Consider the following 17745-nt stretch of genomic DNA (forward strand, 5'->3'; position numbering starts at 1 on the left):
AGGTTGGCACTGGGTGATCTCTAAGGTCTTTCCCAACCCCTTAACATACATGAAACTAAGAAAATGGGAACAGAATCTGAAATCTGGGCTAGGGGGAGATGCTCTGAGATTGGTGGCAAAGAGCAGCCATGAGCAGAGAGGCACTAAACATGCCTGAGGACTCTTCTGTAGGTCTTTTTTCTCATGTTTTATACCTGACTATAGCTATGACCTCACTAATTAAATGAGTAGTCCTTTTGCTTCCTTTCAGCTGCTCAGAGAGGAGCTCAGTCAGCTCTCAATGTTGTGCACAGAGCAGTAGGGATGATCCTTTGTCCTGTTTCCCCCCGTGAGGTCAGGATATATTGTCCCACAGCCAGTGACTGTAGTTCTCAAGTCTCCCATAATGCAAACCTGATTTTTGTTCCACATCTCCAAATAGGATTTTAGTGCCTTTTTTTCCCCCATAGCTAACATTGTCCATATACTCTTCAAGTGACCAAGAAGCTAATTCAAACACCAAGTGCATCTCTTTTCATTCCAGGCCATGGTTGCAGGGATACAACAGGCTCATGCAGAACAGCTTGCAAACATGAGAATCCAAGACCTCAAAGTCAGCCTCAAACCCCTTCACTCCGTCAACAACCCGATCCTGCGCAAGCGGAAACTCCTGGGGTAACTCTCCTCTGCCAGCTCAGGGCTGAGGCAGCTGGGGTGCCTGGAAATGGCTCTAGGGGTGTCACAGGTTCAGTGCTGCTGTGGTTCACACACTCCTGGTGGTTAGTTGGAGTCAAGGCTGCTCAGGCACTGGGATATTGCCCAGGGAGATGGTGGAGTCATCACCCTAGAGAGGTGTTTAAGAGGTGTCTGGATCTGGTGATGGAGGAGATGGTTTAGGGGTTACAGTAGTGACAGGTTAAGGGTTGGACTTGATGATCTTAAAGGTCTTCTCCAACTTTGATGGTTCTAAGGAATCCTGGCAGAATGTGGTTTGTCTTCCAAGCTGTGCCAGCGAGGGCAGGAGGAGGTTGGATGGTGTTAATGTGTTACACAGGTGACAGATCTGCTATGAGAAGATCACCTTACACATGTGAATGAGGGAAGGCAAACTGGGAGAGAGAATTCCAAGATCTGTTCTTCTGATACTGACATTTATTTACTAACAAAGTCAGGAAATCTCTCTGAGTTAATCGGAAAAACAGGATCAGACATTTAGGGATTACACTTGAACTAATGTAAAGGAATATTTCTTTCCCTTCCCATTTAAAAGGGTCTCATAATGCAGGACAGCAGTTAGAATCAGTGCTCAGAATGAGATGTGTCCCAGCTCTGCAGGGAGTGGAGGAGTGAATGTGTCACTCTGGCGCAGTTATGCAACAAGCAACCAACTGGAGCTGTGTTCAGACCCTAATTGCTTCCTCCTTGTCCTTTCACAGCACCAAGCCAAAGGATGGTGTTTATATCCACGACCCTGAGAATGGAAGCAACGATTCCAACGTGGCTCTGGAGAAGCTGAGGGATGTGATTGCTCAGTGCATTCTCCCCCAGGCTGGTAAAGGTTGCCACTTTTCACAGAGTTACATTCCTAAACGTGCAAGGCACTGACCTAGCTCAGTCTGTGTCAGTGGTGAGGGAGGATAACAACATTCCCCTTGTCCTGGGCAGTCTGGGGGCTGGGATCTGGGAGCATGGATAATCCTGGTGTCAGCAGGGACATGCAGAGCTGTTAAATGAACTTTCAGATAGGAGTGTGTGATTTGAAACCCATTTCCTAGTTTGTGTGGGGGGAGGAGGAATAACTGCACATCCTCTGTGCTGAACCTCCTGTTTCTCTGTGTTCTCCTAACCAGGAGAGAATGAGGATGAGAAGCTCAACGAAGTGATGCAGGAGGCCTGGAAGTATAACAGAGAGTGTAAGTTGCTGCGAGACACTCTGCAGAGCTTCAGCTGGAACGGTGAGGAGCTCTTGTCTTCCAGGGAGGGTGGTGAAAGGGGAAGCAGAGACCTTCTGATATGGAAATAGCCCCAGTCGTACTGGATTTGTGCTGGTTAGGTTTTGACACTGTCTCAGCCCTTCTGCCAGCATGGGAAACCTAGCAAAGGAGGCTGCAGCTCGAAATGAGGTGGAAAGTTCTGTTTTAAAATTGCTGTTTGTGGTTCAGAGTTGAGTTTTCTGAGGCACCAAATCATGTGGGAATGTAACAGCACCAATGGATCATGATAGAAAAGGGGGAATGACTCTAAACTGCCAGAGGGCAGGTTAAATGGGATATTGGGAAGGAATTGTGAGGGTGCTGAGGCACTGGCACAGGTTGCCCAGAGCAGCTGTGGCTGCTCCATCCCTGGGAGTGTTCCAGGCCAGGCTGGATGGGGTTGGAGCACCCTGGGCTGGTGTGAAGTGTCCCTGCTCATGGCAGGGGGTTTGGAACAAAATGATCTTTAAGGTCCTTCCAACCCAAACCTTCTGTGATGCCTTTAGGAACCTCTTCAGCTATTTCTCACCCCTCTCTGCTGGAGGCTGCTGCCCTGTCAGCACATCTCCTCTTGGGTTGGGTAGGAAACTGAACTACACCAGGTCAGTCACAGTGAGAGTGCTTGGGTGGACAGCACAGGGTGTCAGCCCCCAGGGGCAGAGGGGACAGGGTCACCAGCCAGGTCCACAGGGACTTGCTCATGCCTTTTCCCTTGTTGTGTTGTTTGGTTGCCTTTAATTTGTGCTTCTCAGTCCATATACTCACAGAGATTTTTCCAGCAGAACTAGAGCTCATAACTCATTTTGCTTCCCTTGCAGGTGTTGCCCTAAGTTTCCATGCCCAGCACTGTTTCACTCCAGCCAGGGCTGCTTTTCCCCTGTGCCCAGTCCCAGCTAACTCCCTTTTTTTCCCTTCCAGGCAGAGGATTCACAGACAAAGTGGATAGACTAAAACTGGCTGAGATTGTCAAACAAGTGATCGAAGAGCAGACAAACTCTCACGACTCTCAATAGCTGGAGCTTCTTAATCTTATTTTTTTTACCATTTAAGATTTATTCTTTAACTGTAAAAAGTATTTTTATGTAAATTAATAATAAATCATAATTATTTCATGAGGTTTCCACAACTGCTTGAAGATGCTGTATAGTTGTAGATACAAAAACCAGATCATTGGTACTGTAATATTTTTTTAAAGCTCAGTTCCTCGAGGTATACAAACGTACTGTCCGTCACGAGTGCCCAAACGGGCTGGATTCTCTTGGGAAAGACCATTTTTTTCCTTGATAACCAGTTGCAGAAGCTCCTTCCACCTGCCACGTCTGACCACTGCAGCCACAGTGACCCAGCCAGCCACAGTTTCTGCTCAGTGAGTACTTGAAGCAAGTGCTGTCCAACACAAACTTCAGAGCTGCTCTTTGTGCCTCAGTTCTGAGTGCTGAGGGAGAGGCAACTGAATGAACCAGCCTCAGTCTGGCTCAGTGCCCCAGAGTCCCACCTGGCCTGGCCAGGGCACCAGCTCCTTGTGCTTGCTGGATTTACCAGGCCTGAGCAGGAACTTCTTTTTGTTCCATCTTCCTCACACCTTCTTTAGGGCTTGCTCCTCTCTTTTCCTCCTCTTTGTCACACCTTCTTTCAGGCTTATTCCTCTCTCTTCCTCCTCTTCCTCACACCTTCTTTAGGGCTTATTTCTCTCTTCCTTCTCTTCCTCACACCTTCTCTCAGGCTTACCCTTCTCTCTTTCTTCCTCTTCATCTTCTTCACACCTGTTTTTTTAAGGCTGATTTGTCCATTCAGCATAAAACTCTTCTTTTTCTCATGTTCTCCAACAGCAGAACAGAAGAATGTTCTTATGTACTAGTTATTTGCTTCTCCTGGTGGATCTAGAGACAAACACCAGTGTGGGGTTTGTCCCCTTCAGCCCCCCAAGTTATGTTCCACCCCTGTGCTCCCAGTTCTTTCCTTTCTGTGAGATTTAACACTTGGTTTGAGACTTGTCCTCGTTTGGATGAGATCCTCCTGGGCAGGGTCACAGTGCTGCTGTGTGACCCCCCAGGGATCTGTCTCTGTGTCCCCTCTGGAGCCCAAACTCCTCATCTCTGATGCCTTCAGGCTCCTTTTGGGGGAGCCACAGCTGCAGGGCTGCTCCTCACCACGGCCTGGCCCTGGCAGCTTCTGCCTCCAGTCTGGAACATTGGCTCCAAAAGCTGCTTTTTTGTAATCTTAACGAAGCAAACGAACGCAATCTGTACATATTTCTAGTTTTCTACCTTCTGATGCTTCTCTTTCTTTTGAGACCAGGTGAAGGCTTTTTATAGAGCTATTTTGGTACCAAACCTGTGCAGACACCGAGTGAGTTTGGTCTGCAGACTGAAGTGCCAATTCAGGGCTATTAGTAATGACTCTTGAACATTGTTGTGTTTCATAGCTCATCCATTTTGGGTTTACATGTACCAGCCTGAGCCATGAACCTCCCAAGCTGCTCTCCCTGCAGTCCAACCTTGTTCTCTTCTGTCTCTTTCTGTACCAACCCTTGCAGCCTCTGGTTGATGGCAAACCCGTGTCTGACTCTGTCACACTCTGCAAACAGTGACTTTGGTCTTCTACTTGAAGGAGATTCTTCATTTCCCCTTCTCTGTCAGCACCTTGTCAGCTTTCCTTTAGTCCTGGTGACAGTTTTCCAATGCCTGATTGATTGCAGAGGGACAACAGTCCCTAATTCCATCACTCTGATGGAAGCAGGGATGGGTGTGAGCCAGAGTTGTACCTCTGCACTACATGGACTATCTGTGCACTGACATCTCAATGAAAACTGAAGAGAATTGGCAACAAATGAGATAATTTGTCATTTCTTGGTGGTATCCACAAGTTTTCAGACTCTGTGCTGTGCATTTCTGCCCTTGCTCTGATTCCAGGTCACGGCAGCATCCACACAGTGTTGAAATGTAAGAGGTGGGTTCATTTTTAACTTGAAATCCATGTTTTTTATTTCCTGGGGAAATGAAACTTTTCAGTGTGGCCAATAGAGATGGAAAGAAGGAAATTGTCTGTGTTGGAATGGGAGTGTGAAAAATTCCCCCATGGAAGCACTTTGTGCCCCCCGAGGAGGAAAATAGACAGTTTTTGAACTTGCTGGCAGGAAAATGGATCAGATTGGAACTACTCCCATGGTCAGTCAGCAGAGCAAGTGGGATGTGACACCTCAGAGGGTTCCTGCTCTTCATCATCCCTTCCCAGACCACACAACACTGAGGCTGCTGTTGAGGTGAGGACGTTTGTCACTGACCTTGGGGTCTGCAGGAAAGTCAATTTTCCAAGGGCTTTTGTGCTAAGGAACTGCTTTTTATGGATTCACTGTAGAGTTTCCTGTCTGTGATAGATCAGGACAGTCTGATCTGAGCAGGGGGAGAAGGGACAGATCAACAGAACACAGTTTGGAGATTCAAGGTCAAATGGTTTCATTTCTGAGAAAATTGATTGGGTTTTTGCTCCTTAAGAAGTTATGGTTTACATCTCAAAGTTTAATGGATTAATTTACAGATTTCAAGTAGAGTTTGACTTTCTCCTTCCTGTGCTGTTTGTTTTTTGGTTGACAGAAGTGCAGGACACCTTGTCTCGATTCTCTGAGGTTGTGGTGGTAAATCTGATCCTTTACAGCAGACTGAATAGTGTGACTATCTGGGGCTGGGAGGGATCAAAGAGTTTCCTTTCCCAGACACCAAAGAGATGTGGGAAAGCTCTGTGGGTTGTTTTAAATAGAATTTTATTCAAGTGAAGAAAAAAATATCTGAAATCATTTGACCTTTTCAAAATTTGATGTCGATCTGACTTCTCCTGTGACTTGGTTACTTTAAGCTCTCTCTGCTAAAAGTTAGAAGAACTTGACTTGGTGAAAGAGATTTTGGTTGGCAATAGCAACGTGGCCAAGTTTTGCTGTCATTCCTTCTGGTGTTCCCTTTGGCAAGGTCTGTCCCCACATGCCACGTCTGACTCCTGTGTGTTCAGCTGTGTCCTTGCTCCCTCTCAGTGTTCCTTGTACCATGGTAGTTCCTTTTGGATCAGTATTATCTTGTAAATATTATCCATTGGTGTACATAAATGATTTTACTAAACTTAAAAGTTCCTGCCTGTTTTTGTTTGCTCCCCAAAGCCCTGGAGGGCACGAGGGAGGGAGGACAGCGCTGAGCTGGAGGGAACAGCAGCACTTTTCTCCTGCCACCCTGGCAGGAGTGCCCAGGTGTGTGGATGGGGCACCTGGGGACATGGGGGGGTGGGGGTGGTGTCAGCATTTCGTGTTGGGCTGATGGTTGGGGTCAGTGATCTCACAGTTTTTTTCCTAGCCTTAATGATTCCATCATTCCATTCGTCTCCTGCCACGATGCTTCTCTCTGGAAGTGTTCCAAGGGTGTGGAGATGCAGCACTTGAGGATGTGGGTTAGTGGTGGACCTGGAGTGCTGGGTTGATGGTTGGACTTGATGGTCTGGGAGGTCTTTCCAACCTTAATGATTCCACCCTTCTCCTGCCACCCCCAAGGCCTCTCCTGCCATGCTCAGTCCCACCTCCCTGGCCGATGGGAAGGAGCCCTTGTCCATGAGGCTTTGAGCTGAGAGGGTGACTGACAGGACAGCCTGGATAAATCCCTGGAAAAGCATGAGCTCTGCCTGGAGACATCACCCCAAATTGCCTTTTTGCAGCACAGCTTTCCATTAGGTGGCAGCAGCACGTGCCCAGTGCTCCCAGTTAACCCTGGAGGGCTGTTCTTGGAGCCTTGGCTGGGTAGGGAGGGATGAGTGGATCTGTGTTCAGTGCCATTCCCATGGCAATGTCATTTCAGTGCCATTGGAACTAGGATGCACTTCCTTTGGGATGATGCAGGGTCTGTGCTCTGCTGAAGGTGGCTCAAGGGGGAGTCTTGCCAGGACTGGGAGACACTAGTCTGTGAGCTTGGTCTGTGTCCCTGCTGGCTCTGTGCTTTTCCAGGGAGCACAGAGCACTTCTCCTGACCCTTGTGGCCACAGAGCAGTGCCTTCAGTGTGGCCCTTCCTGGCTCTGGGAATGGTTGTGTTGTCCTCACACAAGGTTTGACTTGGCAGGACCCAGAGAGACCATTGTCCCACGAGGGTTGCAGAGCAGAAGTGGCTCTGAAAAGAGCTGTGAGGCCCAGGCCACCTTCTCTGGAAGAGCCACCGTCCACCTGCTTGGTCCCTCCGAGGAGTTAAGGTGGCTTGGATGGTGAGTGACCCTCAGAGCATCCAAAGCGCTGGGAAAGGGAGGGAGAACAATTTCCTGGGAGTGCTTCAAGCAGCTGAATCAGCTGTGAGCACTCACAAGTGGCAGGAAAGGGCTCTGCCCTGCTCCTGCGAGGACAGGACGTGTGGCCCAAGGAATGTCTCTCCCTTTCCAGCAAGGAGACTCTCCTCAAACAAACAATGAGTGCTGCAGAGCTCTGCCAGGGTCTGTCAGCTCTGAGCTCTCACTGCTCCAGCAGAAGGTCCATTAGCAATCCAGACATTGTTTCCTGGGTAATCTTCCATCACTTCCCACTTAGGAAGCCTTAATCCCCTTTTAAACAAATTGCACTGGCTGCCCGGGCTGTCTAACAGGGTCAGCCCAGGAGGGTGGCCCAGGTTCCCAGGGATGAGATGGGGAGTGTTTACTGTGCTGCTTGGTCGTGCCAGGGCACAGATCCCATTCTCCCCTGGAACGTTTGCTCTGCAGCCCCAGGAGCAGCTTTTCCCAGCCCTGTGAGGAAGAGGAAGGTGTCCTGGGGGTGGGAGCTTTGCTGTTGAGCTGTAGCAGCTTTCCTGATGTCTCATCATCCCCCTTTTCCTCCCTTCCCTCCAGAGCTCCAAGCTGGACATGGCCAAGGTGTGTCCCCATGGGCAGAAGGGTTCTCCTCCTGGGACACAGAGGAGAAGGGAAATGGGGAGCAGGTCCAGGCACAGAAGTGAGAGTGGATGTTTCTGTCTCCTTTGCAACCCTTCACTCCCTGCAGATGGCTCAGTGTGCTGCATGTCCTCATAGTGAATTAAAAGCCAGAGATTGAAAAATACTCACTTTTCTTTACTGTTAGTTTGTACTGGCAAATACTCAGAGAAATAAAACACTTTGAGACGTAAAACACCTTCCGACCACCTCCAAGGAGCTGGAGCTGATACACATCATTTGCTAGGGATATTTCCAGAAGGAAAAAGTCTGGACTAAAGATTTAAAGATCCACCTTTAAAGAATCCATTGACAGTCCATACCAACCTGTGAAATAAATAACTATCTCCACTGAGTGTCTCCAAGCAGCCCCAGGTGGCTCTCCCATCCCTCCAGCCACGGCACAGTTCACAGCAGCTCCTGACTCTGGTGCTGGATGATGCTGCTCAGCACGGCGAGGCCTTGGCAGGACTCTGCCCACTCTCCTTGGGGCAGGGACTGCTCAGAGCAGGGTGGAGGTGGAGCCCTGGGCCTCGGGGGGGCTGGCAGGGAGGGTGCTGGCATAGAACCTCTTCTGGGAGCGCAGCAGAGGGGTCTGGGTGTCCACGTCGCGGCAGGCGCCACGCTTCAGCGAGAGGAACGCGTGCTGTGTCCAGCCATACACCACACAGTTCAGCAGCCCCTGGGATGCTGCTGTCAGGGCCTGGGAGAGAGCAGGGGGAGGTCAGGGGTCTGAGTGACATCAGGGATCAGAGATCTGTTCACTGGACACAACTTCTCCAAGAGGAGGTAGAGGGACAGCACTGACCTCTCAGCCATGAGCTGAGACAGGGGAGATGCAGATTCAATGTTAGAAACAATTTTTCCCCCTGTGAGGCTGTTCAGGCACTGGGATATTGCCCAGGGAGGTGGTGGAGTCACCATCCCTGGAGGGGTTTAAGAGGTGTCTGGATCTGGTGCTGGAGGAGATGGTTTAGGGGTTCCAGCAGTGACAGGTAAACGATTGGACTTGATGATCTTAAAGGTCTCTTCCTAACTTGCTGATACTATGATTCTTCTCTCTGGAACCAGTGACAGGACCTGGGGAACAGCTGGAGCTGTGCCAGGGGAGGGTTAGGTGGATATTAGCACAAGGTTCTTCCCCCAGAGGTGTTTGGGCACTGAACAGCTCCTGGGGCAGTGTCACAGCCCCAAGGTGACAGAGCTCCAGGAGTGTTTGGCCAACGCTCTCAGGCACAGGGTGGGTTGTTGGGGTGTCCTGGGCAGGAGTTGGACTGATGATCCCTGTGGGTCCCTTCCAGCTCAGCTCAGGCAGCACTCAGAGAGCTCCAGGGATCCCTGCCAGGCTGGTAACCTCCCACTCCCAGCAGATTTTATCTACCTGCAGCCCCAGGTGATAGAGGAATCTCATGGTGGTTCTAATAAATAATATCTATCAATAATTATCTACAAACCACACAAATATATTTTATATCTAAAATACATCTAATGAATATATAATCTAGTGAAATATCTAATTTCTGCCTCGGGCACAGGAAGCAGCTGGACAAGTGTTGTGGAGGAATCATATTTGGAGACTTTCATAGGGAAAAAAGCCCAAATTGATTTCTGAGGATTTTTCCTAGTCCTATTTGCTACAGTCTCCATGAGCACAGAATCTCTGAGGTTGGAAAAGACCTGTAAGATCACCAAGTCCAAACACCAATCATCACCATGTTGACCACTAAGCCATGTCCTCATGGATTTTGGCTACCAAGACCTTCTCAAGCCTGTGGAAAACATAAACCACCCAACAAAGACCTTTTCCAGCCAAAAGCACAAAGCCAACTGAGGCTGACACAGCAGTGACCCTCACCCAGCTGAGCACAGACAGGACAGAGCCAAGGGGAGTTACCTGCAGGATCAGCAGAGCCATGTAGATTTTGCTGGTGGTTGAAAGAGTCAACTTCAGCACTCCAAGGAGAACAGCTGTGGAAAGGGATGGACAAGAGGCTGTTGCTGACTCCACCTCTCTGGAGTGTCCCAGGGGAAGGCTGTGGGAGGAAGCTCTGCTAACCTGGGGCCCAGCAGCAGAAGAACACGATGGGGTAGAAAACCACTCGTTGTTCCACCATCTTAATCATGGCCCATTGCTGATCCCCCAGGAACCCTGTGGAGTTCACAAACCTCTTGTACAGCCCTCGGGCCTGGCTCAGTATAACCTGGGAGAGAACAGGCAGAGGTTACTGGTTGGGCTGTGAGCTCCTGTGTTCATCCAGGATGGATCCCACCTCAATCCATCCAACCTTTTCACACAGCAGTGGGGGAAATCCTGGGGGAGATGTTGCTTTGTGACCTTTTCTAAAATGAAGACCCTGAACTGATTTGGGCCCTGGGAATCAGTCATAAAATAATTTAGATTGGAAAAGACCTCTAAGATCATCAAGTCCAACCATTAATCACCTCTTGCTGACCCATGCAGTAGGTGATCTCTGCTGCCAAGCTCTGAGCTAAATCTTTTTGGGATGGGCTGACAACACAGGACTCCAGATGGATTTATGTGGTGGCACAGAGATATTTTCTCTACCTTACCACCCTTCCCAGAAGGGAAGCAGCACCACACAGGTAGTGACAGAACACAGGGAATGACTTCAGACTGACAGAGGACAAGGTTAGATGAGATATTGGGCAGGAATTCCTCCCTGTGAGGTGCTGAGACACTGGCACAGGTTGCTCAGAGCAGCTGTGGCTGCTCCATCCCTGGGAGTGTTCCAGGCTGGGTTGGATGGGGCTTGGAGCCACCTGGGCTGGTGGGAGGTGTCCCTGCCCATAGGATGAGATGAGCTTTGAGGTTCTTCCAACCCAACCCATTCCATGACTCCACGACTGCCTGACCTCTGGTGCCATCCAAGCAGAGATGTGAAGACACAAAAGGCTACACAAGGCCCATGTTTCTTACCAGAATGGCCAGGAAGCTGACGAGGAAGGAGATGAGGAAGATGCCGATGCCGTAGAAGTGCATGGCGCGGCACACGGAGCCGCTGAGGGTCTGCGGCTCGTTGGGGGGCACAGCCAATTCCGTGTGCATCAGCAGACAGCTGTGGGGACAAGGGAAGGGCCTGAGCTCCTGCTGGCCCAGCAGCAGGGGCTGTGTGGGGGGTGGAGCTCACCCATGCTTCTGGCTGAAGTTCTGGTAGCAGCTGCTGCTGTTGCCCAGGCAGAACACAGGCACCATGAGCAGGAAAGGGATCAGGCTGAGGAGAAAGGACAACAGCACGTCGGTGATTGCACTGCTCCATCCCAACCCTGCACTGCTTGGTTTTCCTCCTGCCACTACATGGGAATTCAAACTTGGTTTTATTGATATTGCTCTGGAAAAGTATTTTATCAGCTTAACTAACTTCTGTGCTTTCCTTCATGAGGGCTAATCATTGTAAAGGGAGCACCTTCTGGAAAACCACCCCTAGTTAATAAAGTTACGATTAACTTGAGGAGAAACCTCTTACTCTGCATTCATGAGGTCACTGTGCTGTTAATGATGAGCTTTACAGGTTTCAGGAGAACTTGCTTCCAAACAAGTTAGGAAGCAGAAAGCAGCACATTGTGGTTTACCAACTCCAACTCCACACCATCCTGCCAGGGAGAATCAAATCTGACCAACTCCACACCATCCTGCCAGGGAGAATCAAATCTTTACCAACTCCACACCATCCTGCCAGGGAGAATCAAATCTTGACCAACTCCACACCATCCTGCCAGGGAGAATCAAATCTGACCAACTCCACACCATCCTGCCAGGGAGAATCAAATCTTTACCAACTCCACACCATCCTGCCAGGGAGAATCAAATCTTGACCAACTCCACACCATCCTGCCAGGGAGAATCAAATCTGAACCAACTCCACACCATCCTGCCAGGGAGAATGAAATCTTTACCAAACCCACACCATCCTGCCAGGGAGAACCAAGTCTTACCTTGACAGGATTGTTGCTGCTCGGCCAATGCAACTTGCATAATCCACAACCTGCAAAATCCAAAGAGCTTTATTAAAGGATCATTTCCATCCAGCCCCTGGTTCACAGGAGGCAGCTCCAAGGGAGCATTCCAGAGGCTGAGGGTCCTTCAGATGCTGATTAATCCCCAGGACAAATGTTGGGTTCTACTTTGCACTGAATCAACACAGCCAAGTTCGGCCTGAGCTGGTTTGGAGCAGAAACAATCCCTGTCCACCACCCTGTTCTCCTTCAGGAGGAGGATCTGGGAAGGGAACTTAGACCTGGACAAGGGAAGAACACTTGTTGAGCTCTTTGTGAGGACTTTACTCATTCTTTGCACTGTTTATTCACTTCACCTCCTTCTGTTCCTCAGAAACTTACATTCTGGTGAAGAAATTCAGGCAATTTGGAATGTCCTGGAATCAACTCACCAGAAATGCACTTTGGCAGCACATCCACCCTACAGCACACCATGGGACATGGAACTGTGACTGCTGGTGTGAGTGGGAGCCCAACAAGAAGGAATCCAGTCCTACAAGTGGATGCAAACCCTACAGATAAAAGCCTTTCAAACATAGGGATGTGCCCAGGCTGCTGCTCCTGGCAGATGGAACACCTGTGCACAGCAAGTGTCTGGGGAAGGAAAAGGCTGTGCCTGGTGATGGGTTTGATGGGAAGAGCTGCAGAGGAATGTGCCACCTGGCAGGAACACATGGAACACAGTGTCACAGGGTGCTGGGCCCTCCCTTCAGCCAGGAGTGAGGGAAAAGGGCTGCAAGGAGAGCTCATGAGCTGTGTGAAGTGTTTGCTCAGCCTGCAACACAGGACTGTTCCTCTGAGTGCTGTGTCCTTGTTCCTCAGCTCCCAGAGATTACACTGACTCCCAAAGGGCTTTGCTAAGGGCCAGGACTGGCCACTGCCCACTGAGCCAACAGGTCCAGCTCGTTCCCTTCCGTCACACCTCCCACCTCAGGCTCTTACTGCTGCTCTTGAACGTAGTGACACACTTGGGGAGGACAGAAAGTGCTGGTTCTCAGTCCCAGGCTCTCCTGCCCCCTCTGCCCTGCCCTGGCAGAAGGCAGTGACAGCATCAAACCAGTTACAGAGTGTTCTTCCCTCTCTTTCTCCAGTCCCCAGTGCTGAGATGTGCAGCGACTCTGCTGTCCCCAGTGAGACACCAGTTCATGCTGCCATGGGGCAGAAGGACCTCAGAGTCCTTGTGGTGAGATAAACTGCCTTGTTTGCCACCCCAAACCCCAGAGTTAGCCCTGAGCACCCAACAGATGCTCCACATCAGCCCTACCCACCTGGGGAGGCATCCTGAACAGGTTCTGATTGTACTTCACCTTCAGGTCCATGTACAGGTGCCAGGTGTAGTTAACAGTGTAGAGAAAAGAGGCCACATAGAATATCTGAGAAATACAAGGAGTATTTTAGTATTTAGTATTTCAGTCCTGCTATAACTATAACTCATCACATTCAGTGCTGATGAGCCCAAAGCTCATGGCACAGAGGGTGCTGAACACTGCAGCAAGGGTCTCTGCACAACCCCTGGGCTCACATCCAGCTGGGAAGGGCCAGGTGGAGGAAAAGTTCCCACTTTAACCCACACAAAAGCAGCTTCCCTGTGGCCTCAGACAGGGAACAGGACAACTAGTGACAGCAGGACTGCTGTAAAAATACAAATCTTTGTGATTTGGAGCATTTTTTGGCCCAAATCCTGGCCAAAAAAAAAAAAAGGGTTCAAAGGCATTTGGATCCTCTCTATGCTACATCCATTAGGAAACACAACACAGATGTGGCATTTAGATTTACTTCTTGCAGAATAAGCTCAGTGCACAGAGAATTCACGGAAACAGGAGACAATAGAATATTGAGAGAGGAAAGTGAGGGCAGATATTCTCCCAGTTCACACCCCAAACCTCTTTTTGCCTCCATGGGAGAAAGGACAGAGCAGAGTGTTTCCCACTGTGAGTTTCAGCACTTGATTCCACCTTGAGATGAGACCAAATAGTTAAAATCTCCTGTAAACTCCCCAAATCTTTAGCACATTTGTTCTCTGCTTGCTCCAGGCTGCCTGAGCAGCCTGTGCTCACTACAGGAAACACTTCAGTGGCAAAGGCAAAGAGGAAGGGCAGGACAAGGGAATTTTTTTCTCTAGGGTTTTGCTCTCCTGTGCCAAAGAGACAACGAGCACAGGTTTGCCACCCTGGTACCTTCCACAGCTGGGAAAGTGGACACCAAATGAATCCCTTGCTGAGGCTGTGAATGCTCTGGGCTGGCTCAAGGGGCTGCAAAGCTGCAGCAGGAACACTGCAGTGACTTTCCAGCTCATTAAACGAGCTTTAATGAGCGTTTGTTACCCTTTTTCAATTCCTTCTAGGGAAGGTCATCAAAACAGTGCACCAAGATCGTTCTCCTGCACTTCAGGATGCCTGAGAGAGGCTCAGGAAATGTCAGCACTGCCTCCTTCTAGCTTGGGAGAGGGAAGCAAAGGCCACTTGGGCAGGTTCCAGGACAAAGTGAAGGGAATTCTGCTCCCCTGAGCCTCAGCTTTGGGCTGGGGACAGTGCTGCCATGCTGCCCCCGAGGGGATAAAGGAGAGTCCCTCATTATCCCACTTGTGTGGCTCCCATTGTGCTCCCCAGGCTGAGCACAGCCTGCCAGGACGTTACTAGGCCACTGGAACTGAACTGGAAGCAAGTGGGAGAGCTCTGCAATTATAACCACAATCTCAATTCTGGATTTGACTATTGCAACGCAGGAGGAGAGGACAAGGTCAAGGGACAGCAAAGGGATCAGCATTTACATGAACAGCAATCACAGCTGAAACAGGGAAAACCCAAGAACCAGAGCAACCTCTTCCTCGAGGACACAGTGTGGCTGTTGGGAGAGTTCCACTCACTGCAGCATCAGCCCTTGGTGCTGAAGTGGTGGCAAACAGCCTGAAAAAGGCAAAACATTGTCCTGCTCCTGGGGCAATGCCTTAGGACATCACAAGGACTCTGGCTGAGCCTCAGAGCTGCCAGCTGCAAACACCTCTGCTGAGCAGTCCCTGCCCATCCTCATCCCCAGCACCGTTCAACACCTTCTGGGCAAAGAGGCCACATGTGCTTATGAAAGAGGCAGACACACCACCCCTGGGAGACATTTACTCATTCCACCCCGTCACACATCACTTCTGCTTCTCACAAGCTGCTGGTTAAACCTGTTACTGCTCCTTCCCACGCACGAGGGTTCCCGGCAGTGCAGGTGAGGAGGAGGAGGAGGAGGAGGAGGAGGTGTCCCTGACACGTGCTCTGTGCAGACAGGTTGCTATAGCAAATGCTGTTTGATTTCTTCCAGAGCAAACAGCAGCCACAGCTCCTGCCAGGCCCAGGGCAGCTCTGCCACCTGGGCAGTCCTCGTGCCAGGCAGGCACTGCTGGTGGCACCTGGGACAGGAGCCTGAGGACACTGGCCGAGGTCAGGAACCCTACACACCCCACCACAGTACCCTGACTGCCCTCTGGCCACTGCCCCAAATCCAGCTCTGCCCACCCACATTGCCTTTCTCAGCGTGAAAACAAAGCTCCTGCCTTGTCCCCAGCCCATGCTGGTGTCCCTGAGAGGCACAGCCACAGGCTGGAAAAGTGAGTGCAAAAAAGAGCCCTCACTTTCTGCTCCAAGTAGTGGAGCAGAAAAGAGCTGAGACATTATGGCATGTTGTCTACACCCAACCCATTTCTCCTCTAGCAGTGCAACCTGCCTTCTCCAGGCCATGAAAAGATGACACCAGCATCAAGAACAGTCCCCCAGGCAAGGGAAACAGCTCAGGAACACCCTCAGTCCTTCCACCTTCCAGCTCTGACAGCCTCTCCCAAGCTCTCCTCGTTTTCCCCTGTACCATCATCTGCAAAACACCTTTGATGTTGCTCTGCATCATTCCCAAGTGGCCAAGTTCCTCCCACCCCACTGTTTGATCCCTTGGTGTGAACATATTGCAGAGCCTGCACAGAGGAGCTGCAGAGACCAGGAACAAGCCTGGAGTGGAACTGCTGCTCTCAACAGCCTCACAACACACTTACCCCACAAAAGTAGCTGCTGGAATAGCCCTGGGCTGCAGACACCCATCCCCAGGCACACAACACCAGGAGCAGTTCCATCCCACACCTGCAGCTCCTTCCCTGCTCTCCAAGGCACGTGGAGAGTCTCTCCAGCTTCGGATGCTGCTGCTCAGTGAGGATGTTCAGTTCCCCTTTGTGGCCACCACCACAGTGCCAGGAGCTGCCCCAGCCCACACCACACACATCAGGGCCCCCAAAAACCTCTTGCCACATCCTTTCAAAGGAACTAGGTCATCCCAGGGATGAACCACCACCCTGGCCCCAGCTCAGCTGGATCCTGCAGAGTGTTTTGAGAGCAGAGATTTCCAAAGCCTAAGGCTGAAATGGGAACTGGGTGAGACAAAAGCAAACTGTCAGGAAAAGGATGTTTCACCCACTCCTCTCCAAGCAGTCTCCAGCACATGGGAGCAGCTGGAAAGCAGCCTGGGGACTGGGACACAGGGCTGAGCCTGTGCTGACAGAGCAGCCTTGAGAAGAGCCAGAACAAGGTGTTTGTGTGAGTAATGCTCTAAGTCTGAGCTCAGGCGAGTCCCAGGATGTGTCTGCTCCTGCCCAGGCTGCAGGAAGCCAAAGAGGAATAGAAGATCTGCCATGTGAGAGGCACAGAGGTCACTGTGGGCACGGGGCCAGCAGGAAAGGCATCGAGCCCCATCTACTCACTTTACACAAGCAACCACAAAATCCCATGTCCTCCTTGCCTTCCTCATTGCCTCTCACTCACCAAAGGTCCCTCTACCCAAGTGTTACGACAAACAAAATAATCTCTGTAACACACAAGGCCAAGAGATCTGATAGCTCACTGGGGAGTCCCTGCCAAAGTCTGTCTAGAAACAGCCCCCACAGCCACTCTGATCACCAGAGAGGCTAATTAATTGCCACGTCAGCCAGGAGTGGTGGTGCCAAGGGTACTCACTTGTCCCGTGGCCTGCAGGTTGTAGCAGATGAGGTCCTGCTTGGAGGTGGGTGAGCTGTAGAGCAGTGCCCCTGCCAACCAGCACATGCCCAGCAATAGGTCAGAGAGGCTCAGGTAGAAAAGTGGCCTCACCTGGGGGAAGGCAAATGGGTTAGCAGGTGTGAGAGAGGTCCCAGCACAACCACAACTACCCACACCTGTGGCTCTGCCCTTTCCTCTGAACCCACTGTCATCCCTCAGCTCTTCTTGGGGGCAGCTCTTGCCTTGCAGCCAAACTCCACGTGGATTCCTGCTCCCAGCAGCTGTTCTAACACAGATCCCCTGCTCCAGCCACCCTTTGTACCCCTAGCAACACCCCAGGATGCAAGAGCAGCATCAAAACTTACAGAAAACACCTCAAATATCCATAATATCACCATTTTGTAGAACGGAACAGGTTGGAGGGGGAAGAGAAATCATGTCTTAAACCAACCCGCAGAGAAATCAAACGTTTGGAAAACAGACCTTTTAGGCCTGAAATAAGAGGAAACAAACATTTTTCTCTGTGTTTCATGTCATTTCAGCTGGTGACTGAGGCTGAGCCTGGTTCACATGGCAGATTAATCTCCACTGAGGGCCATTAGGCTCTGCTGCATCTCCCTGGAGCAGAGTCACGTCTCCTTTAACAGCCCTTTCCAGCCCATTTCCAGCCTGCACACACTGGCCAGGACTGTAAACACTGCAGGAAAACATTTGTGCAAAATCCTGGCCAACATTTCCTTGTTAGTGGGAAAGCAGAGAGTCTGGAAAAGCAGCCTAATTATCTTCAGTCTTAATTGTAGCCTTTGGTGCTTCGTTTTTTCAGCATCCTGGAGAGAAAACGATGGTGGTTTTCTTT

At 50.4% G+C, this 17745-nt stretch overlaps 2 protein-coding genes across 3 annotated transcripts in view; one reads left to right on the top strand and one right to left on the bottom strand.

Annotated features, from left to right (window-relative positions):
* The first annotated feature begins 527 nt into the window (after positions 1–527).
* LOC103805437 (MAP kinase-activated protein kinase 5-like) lies at positions 528–3067 on the top strand. Of its 2 annotated transcripts, none has more exons than XM_009078089.1 (4): positions 528–654; positions 1416–1531; positions 1830–1934; positions 2871–3067. In XM_009078089.1, exons 1-4 carry the CDS (start codon positions 572–574, stop codon positions 2963–2965), a joined length of 399 nt encoding a protein of 132 aa, XP_009076337.1. In that variant the 5' UTR covers positions 528–571; the 3' UTR covers positions 2966–3067. The 2 variants fall into 2 exon arrangements, with proteins under 2 accessions (XP_009076337.1, XP_009076336.1); XM_009078088.1 differs by having other exon boundaries at positions 1416–1537; positions 2871–3066.
* A 5310-nt stretch (positions 3068–8377) lies between these two features.
* Positions 8378–17745, bottom strand: part of TMEM116 (transmembrane protein 116) — a gene marked incomplete at its 5' end in the record, with an annotated part of 12275 nt that continues 2907 nt past the window's right edge. Inside the window, 8 exons of the mRNA XM_009078090.1 lie at positions 8378–8578; positions 9770–9843; positions 9932–10076; positions 10814–10952; positions 11025–11108; positions 11830–11879; positions 13158–13262; positions 16869–17000. Of these exons, the coding sequence (XP_009076338.1) occupies positions 8378–8578; positions 9770–9843; positions 9932–10076; positions 10814–10952; positions 11025–11108; positions 11830–11879; positions 13158–13262; positions 16869–17000 (930 nt within the window). The remainder of the gene's footprint in view (positions 8579–9769; positions 9844–9931; positions 10077–10813; positions 10953–11024; positions 11109–11829; positions 11880–13157; positions 13263–16868; positions 17001–17745) is intronic.

The sequence above is a fragment of the Acanthisitta chloris genome, unplaced genomic scaffold (assembly GCF_000695815.1).
Source record: "Acanthisitta chloris isolate BGI_N310 unplaced genomic scaffold, ASM69581v1 scaffold24987, whole genome shotgun sequence".
NCBI classification, from domain to species: Eukaryota; Metazoa; Chordata; class Aves; order Passeriformes; family Acanthisittidae; genus Acanthisitta; species Acanthisitta chloris.

Excerpts from the sequence above, each read along its gene's own strand:
- LOC103805437 (XM_009078088.1), top strand. The coding sequence starts at position 572 with ATGAGAATCCAAGACCTCAAAGTCAGCCTCAAACCCCTTCACTCCGTC. Across the intron at positions 1,538-1,829 it reads TCTCCCCCAGGCTGGTAAAG|GAGAGAATGAGGATGAGAAG; the intron begins GTTGCCACTTTT and ends TCTCCTAACCAG. Across the intron at positions 1,935-2,870 it reads GCAGAGCTTCAGCTGGAACG|GCAGAGGATTCACAGACAAA; the intron begins GTGAGGAGCTCT and ends TTTCCCTTCCAG.